This window comes from Necator americanus, chromosome IV (genome assembly GCF_031761385.1).
Source record: "Necator americanus strain Aroian chromosome IV, whole genome shotgun sequence".
Classification (NCBI taxonomy): domain Eukaryota; kingdom Metazoa; phylum Nematoda; class Chromadorea; order Rhabditida; family Ancylostomatidae; genus Necator; species Necator americanus.
This window is the reverse complement of record NC_087374.1, coordinates 233551-240795: the sequence shown is the minus strand read 5'-3', so window position 1 is coordinate 240795 and position 7245 is coordinate 233551. Positions and strand designations below refer to the sequence as shown.

Below are 7245 nucleotides of genomic sequence, written 5' to 3'. Positions count from 1 at the left end.
AAAGAAAAATACACAGTGAAACAAAAGCTTAGATTGCCACTATACTGCTCTTAGAACCTTTCATTTTAGAAGTTATTCAAAGCCAAGGGTTTTCTCATAAGATGCTCACTGTTGTAAGGAACTACAATGAGACCTGAATTTTAAAAAAAATTTATAACCCTCTGCAATTGCAGAGTCTACGTGTCTTCAGGACTATTGGGCCATCCAACTATTTACCTGTAAACATGCGGAAACTCACATCAATCTGGAAGGTAGATGAGAATAGCAAAAGTATTTCAACATCAGCAACCACCCCAAGATGTAATAAGTTGTCATTTTCCAACTTTGTCGTGAAATACCATGTGCGAAGAGTGCACACATTGCACCTTTTGCACGCCTAAATATGTGGTTAGTGTAAGTCGCGTTCTGCACAATTCATCTTGCAGAAAAGCGTGCTGCTGAAGGTTCATGGATGCGTTAATGATGCCGTGGATTCATATCACTTCGGGATGGATCAGTCTCGCAGAGTTCGTGGAGTTCAATGCCTTTCTGCAACTGACACACTGCGCATTTTAATTGGCGCCTGTGCGCGGATTCGGTGGGATCATGGTCAATTCTTGTTGTGCGAGGCGCTCTTCATCTGGAAGGGGCGGGCTCCTCACTATGGGATCTGCGAACATGATTATTATCATACACATCGTGGGAATCGTCTTTGCTCACTAATCGCATTTGCGCAAACAGGTAGTACAGTCGCGGATCGGGTTCAGCATATTGATCGATATTTACGCTCAACTTGGACATGCATTGTGGTCATCTATTCTTTGTATTGTGTACTGTTACTTTGGTGGAGCTTTTAATTCTTTTGCTGAAGCAGCAAAAGTAAGTCAAACACTGCCGTTTTTATGGTGTTTTCGCATATTTTTATTGTAATCTTACGAGGTTTCATTTTTCTGAAGATTATGTGTGATTCGGGTTCGAGTTGTGAGCGTAGTATAGCTGTGAGTAAGCAATCAATAAGACAGGTAATAAGATGTCACCATTCATAATGATCCCTTTTGCCACTCCATGAATTTTTCAATAATTTTCCATTCGTGCGAAGTGAGACTGCACCCAGCTTCACAAGCCACTAAAACACACTTCGGCGCAGATTTTGTTTCCGCGGCCGCGTCGTGGCAGGCTACATTAGAGCGGAGCAGCCTCGGCGCAGGCTTTTACTGTTTACTATCCGCAATGGTGAGGACATGTAAAGCTTTGTCCTTGCTTCATTTCCTGTCGTTCCTTCAATGTCGTTCTTCCCAACAGTCCTGCATCACTTTTGGTACGCTACTGCTCCTTTTCAAATTTGTTGCTACTGATTGATTCTGATCTGATTTTAACTCGCTTCCCACTGTTTTTCTCACGAATTTCGGAAGCTTGACTTAATGAGCAGTTGCTACTAACAACACCAAGGTGAGCGCTGAGAAGAAAGTACGCAAAACTGTGTTATGAAAATCATCTGGAGGAGATGAAGTTGGGTCAAAACAATCTGATGCTCAGTGCATTTGTGAAAGCACCCACATCCGATGCGGTGGAGCGTAGCGGATAGGATCGAAGGTTCATCCCTAGAAATACTTTGTTAACGACACTTATCGCTGCAGTTCGCGATGGTCCCATCTCGATTCCAACCGCTAGCTTCACCGCACCACTTCGACGAGGTTCATGTCGTTTTGATACAACTGAATTTCACACGAGTAAGTTTTACAACATTGTTCTGGAGCGCCCTTATTTCTTGACGCTCTAACTTACTTTTTTCTCTTAGTAGATTTAGCTTACATGTCATAAATCCTCTAAGACAAATGCTGAGGCCTTAGGGTCCCGACTGATTTAAAGGCATCACCCCACGAATCTGGGCTACGTATATGGGGTCGTATATTGTGGTGAAGAGGATGATTCCGTTCATCTCGAAAACCCATTCGGACGAATCGCAGGAGGGGGCGGGGCCCAAAGGTTGCGCATTGCAACAGAAGCCGTCGTAAGCAACAGTTCCGGGCTCGTCCGTTTACACTGATACAGGGAGAGACGAACGGAATAACCCTCTTTCCCACAATCTATGACCCAGCATAGGCATTACCCGCCTGAAACCGGTACCACCCCAGATTCGTGGGTGATGCCTTTAATTATTTGCTTCCAGAAATAAGGGCGCCACTGAGTGCGCCTCTCTCCCCTTTCCCACCTCCCCCAAGTACATTTTACCCCCCACCCATGCCGTATCCCACTAAATCTGGTCAGAATATGCGTGTAACATAAAATAAGTTGTGTCCTCCTCCTTCCGTTCGTTTACTAACAGTTTCTGTGGCTTGTGAGAAGAGTTATTCGCGTGTTGGTGTGTGGTATCAATTCTACTCCGCTATGAATAATACTTGAGATTTTGTTTTCTGATATTTAGTATACTTACTGTAGGATATGAGTTCAGGACATTAGTCGCATTTGCACAAACGCGACACTGCAGGAAGTGATACTAGATATCCCAACCAGATTTATCGAGGCTGTTCCTTCTCTTTCTATCCCATAATTCTTTTCTGTTAAGTTGGACACGTATTGTGAACGATACTAAGCATGTAATTCTACTGATTTCGAAGAACGTAAAAAGAAGCATAAGAAAATGTATACGTTTGTTGAACGCTAATGAGTATTGCAACTTAAAGGATTGACGTTAGCAGATTTAATGTTAAAGTAGGCAGAATTATATATATATATATATATTATATATATATATATATATATATATATATATATATATATATATATATATATATATATATATATATATATATATATATTATATATATATATATATGTATAATTCTGTGTTTGTGCCTTATTTATCTCCACCTCGAAAATTTCACCGAGCACTAATTTTAACTGTTTTTTGTCTCTTTTTTTGAAGGGAACTTCTGTCTTGTTTGTCGCCTTTATAGTCGCTAACCTGTTTTCACTCTTCAAGTCGCCCCTCTTCAAGTCATTTCCATAGAGTGTACACCGTACATGTAAAATTTGTTTGGGTTTCCAATTGTTTTTAATGTGTGAAGTTTTAGTGTTCCGGCTTTTCTTTCTCATTGTTCCAATATTAGTGTCATTAGCTGCTCGAGAGTTATTTTAAATATTATGTATTAACAGTGCAGTAATTTTGTCCAGATGGCGGAAATCAACGAACGCGCTTCAACATCTTCACCACCAGAACCTTCTACTCCCGCTCCGGGTCCTGAAATTAAACAACTCGCTGATGTGATGTACGATCGAGTTGGCGCGTTTCTGCAATCGCAGATCCAAGGTTTGTATTTATCTTTTCTCATAACGAAAAATACGTCAACATAGTTGTTATTTTAGACACATCTTTCATTACTAGTATACAGGCGTACCAAAAAGTAGCCTCATCTCCAAAAAGTCAGAATCACATTATTTTGTTACGTTGAATTGGGAGTTCGTGCACTACCAAATTATTCAATTTGGAGAACCCAGGATTACAATTACCTGTCGACAACCGATCCTAATTTTACGGCATGAAAAAGTTTTTCTTTCTTCTGTCGAACGAGTCTTTTCCACGCGTTCTAGAAAAACGTATCTTCTTCTCAGATACCAATATATATAATATGCATTATTATCGACAGATTCTGTTCTATTTAGCTTTGTAATCCCGTCTTAACTGTCATTCAAATGTTTGTTGTCTTCCGAAGGACCTGGCAGAATGTAGAAGTTTAATTATTGTGAAAAAAAGCCAAAGCTTTGAAAGGGCTGAACAACCTCGATTTCGCGCAGAAGTTGACTCGAAATCCAGACGTAGTCAGCGATTTTGTGCACTTCATGAGTGTATATTAGTGCATGTAGTCTTCGAGTCTTTCAAAACTTCAAACAAAAAGTGATATGTTGCAAAGAAAGCCTGAGTCAAGATCTACAGATGCGTTATTTGTTAAGTGTATGAATGTGAACTGTGTATGAGTATGTATGAGTGTATGAGTGTATGAACAAAAAGAAATGTTAACTACGCGCTGTTATGCATTTCAAAAAAAAAAAACAATCATAGGAAATGGTTTGATGGGCGATACAATTCATCTATTTGTTGATATAATTAATTATTGTTTTTGCGGGAGTTCTGTTCCCATGCGATAAAAAAATCTCCCTAATTCCTCGTAGATCCAAAGTTCTTTTTCGGGAAATCTATATTATGCCAAAAATATGTCAACTTGTTCAATTTGTCATATCAGTATTGCCTTCTCTAGACCAAACCGATGTTTTCTAGTTGATCGGTCCACGTTTATCGGTCATCTGCGAATGGAGCCCCTTAATTGGCATGTACTTGTGTCAGACGAGGAACAGATTCCACTTTTTGTCAGTTTAATTTTGAGAATTTCGACAAGGCTCGTCAAAGCGTCATAAGTGAAGCATTCGCCTTTTCTGATTCTGACAATCTATAGATTACAAGTAGTTTCGTATTCTCGCGTTTGTTCAGTTCGATTTCTTCGAAAACTTTGATTTTTTTCCACACCTCTTAAGTGCACACATTCTTTTCGGTCCTCACCTCTTCGCGTTGCGTCTTCCTGTCATTTCTTCTATGGACATTCTTCTAAGTTTGGCTTCTGCTTTAGCTTAAGTGTTAAAATCTAACCAAATAATTTCAGGAAGCATCGATGAATACAAATTACTGGAGGACATGAATACAGCAACTGCACAGCGTTATGTCGATATGCGTGCTGTAGCGGAGAAAATAGCTGACAAGATCTCACGACTCAACAACAAATGTATGTTCTTGTCACTTTCTCTATAGCAGCTCGCCTTTTATCTGCTTTTTGGTTGCGCAGTCTTCCCACAGCGATCAAATGTCATCCACTCCTGAGGACTTTTCTGCTCTCTCTCCTTTCCTTAATTTCCGTACATTGTTGTTACCACTTTATAGAATATAAATAACCTTGTAGTTGTCTTACCCAAATTCTTGGAACTAAGAGTTTCTAAAACACTAAATCTTTTAAGTTCTATCCATCTGCTCAACTACTGTAATGCCCCCCTCAGGTTTGTGCGTGTTAATCGCGAAATGAAAATGAACGACTTGACTGCAGTGCTCCCTTTGAGGAAACCAGCCTTGTAGAGTTTACAAGACAACCGATGATGTGGTCTCGCTCTTACATTTTTGACGCTATTCTTCCTGCTTTGATCTAATCTTCATGAACTTCTTCTCTCCGTTATCTGAAGGAAATGCAGTCGCGATCATTGAATGCTCCATCGAACGGATGATGCTGTTATCCTGTTTCAAGTAATTGAGAGAAGGGGTTTGGAGTTCAGCCATGAGTCAACAGATCATATCAGCCATGGACCGGGCATTCATGACGTTACCACTTTTGGGGACAATGAGAGTAAAATTGGTTGTGCACATGGTTGGTTTTGATGAAAAGTGCCGTGAGCTTATATGTAACAATAAGGAGAAATGAAAGAGATTAGCAACTTTGGCTTACCTAGGGCGATATGATCTGTTGACTCCTTTTAACACGTCGACGACAATGTCCGACGACGCCGTTGAACATGTTTTTTTTTGCCGCTCAGGAAAATGTCCTTATAATTCTGGGAGACAGCATCATAAAAATACTTTAAGAGTAATAAATAATTTAATGGCGGAATAATCTGTTTCTTTTTGGCATTGTTCGACGACGCGCGCAAAAAAGCGTGGTCTCGCGCGTATTTTTCATGTGTGCGAGTTGGAGATATACAATGTGTTCAAGCTATTCAGAGTTGGAAAAGGAGAACAGGATGATGACCGATTGATAATTTACGAGGCTACAGTTCCGCATCACACCTTGGCATGAGCGAGCGTGAATACAGAAAGAGCCTGTATTGCTATATTGGCAGGAAAAAAATGGGTTCACAGCCGCTGGCTGAAAGCCAGCATGGAATAGTAGCCAGAAAACACCTTAGTGAAAGACCAAACCTGCAGCTTTTGAACTTTATTGTCCGGTTTGGTTGTGTTCTACTACTTACTATCATCCAGTTCAGCAAAGTCTGTAATTTCTTTCTTTCTAGATGAGTCGCTACGGCCTTACCTTCAGCAAATCGACGAAATGGATGAGAGTACTAGAAGACTAGAGGAAGCGGCAAATTTGCTCGATCAATACGTCACAGGACTTGGTAAGCTCCCAAAATGATTTGTATATGCTTGGACTGGGGGCCAGTCGATGAATCGAGCCAATGTCCGTGTCCTCACAGACAATTTCGTAGTGCTAGTTTATCGATCGCAGAGCAATTAGAGGTTTGGTAAGCCTTTGACGCGAACCACGAACCATGCTTACATTGAAAGAACCTCTTACCACTAAGCTACAATTATCCTTTATCATTCATCGAAAGACTAGTTTTCGATTCTGTGAACTGTTTTTAGAAAACTGTGACAAAGTTACTTTCCAAAACCACATGTTTTAACAGGTGCTTTTTTGTTAGAAATCTGTTTCTTGACCATTCTCTAACCCTAGTTTTGCTGTACAAAAATACGAAGAGCTTTTAGAGATGAAGATGAAGTGTGTTGTATTACGAAGTGTCCTCTTTCCATTCGACGTTGTACAGTAGAGTCAAAGCGACGTGAAGTACGGTGCAGTTGGTTGCGGTGGAGCGTAGCGGCTAAGAGCGAGTGAAGACAGCTGCTACCATCGCTCTGCTGCAGTTCACGATGTTCCCACATTGCTTCCATTGCTATCAGCACCACGCCGCTTCGAGCGCAATCGCCTACGCAACTGCGCATTGCTTCATGTCGTCTTGACCTGTCTATGCATCCGAAACTGGTATGGAGAAACAAGAATGAATTAGATTTAAACACGATAAGAGTTTGGTTATTATTGACTAATTATCGCTTGCATTCACTCCATGATTGATTTCAAAATAATCGCGTTTTCGAAGTTTACCATGTATGCAACTGCGTAAGTGATCCATTTGAAAACATATGGCATATTTCGATGTTTGTTAAAAACACGCATCAAGTCTAACAATCTGGTACATTTCAGAGGCGAAATTGCACACAATCCAACAAGATGGCTCTTCCATGTGATCTTTTTTTTTGTTTTCCCAGATTTTGCTTTGTTACGAAAAATGTTGATCTAGTCATTCTGCCATAAATCTTCGTTTAATTGTTTCCTCAGCAATTTCATTTGAGAACCAAATATCGGTGTGTAGTGGACCGAATAGTTGGAGTTACGAATGCCAAACACTGGAAGAAAGTTCACTTATTTGTCATCATGCACTGAAAGCTTGTATTGA

The 7245-nt window shown here is 40.3% G+C and overlaps 1 protein-coding gene across 1 annotated transcript; it reads left to right on the top strand.

Moving 5' to 3' along the window:
• Positions 1 to 1622: 1622 nt before the first annotated feature.
• Positions 1623 to 7036, top strand: RB195_000041 (uncharacterized protein; the record flags this gene model as incomplete). Its single annotated transcript, XM_013443700.2, has 5 exons — positions 1623 to 1709; positions 3154 to 3289; positions 4635 to 4754; positions 6025 to 6129; positions 6993 to 7036. 5 exons carry the CDS (start codon positions 1623 to 1625, stop codon positions 7034 to 7036), a joined length of 492 nt encoding a protein of 163 aa, XP_013299154.2.
• Positions 7037 to 7245: the final 209 nt, after the last annotated feature.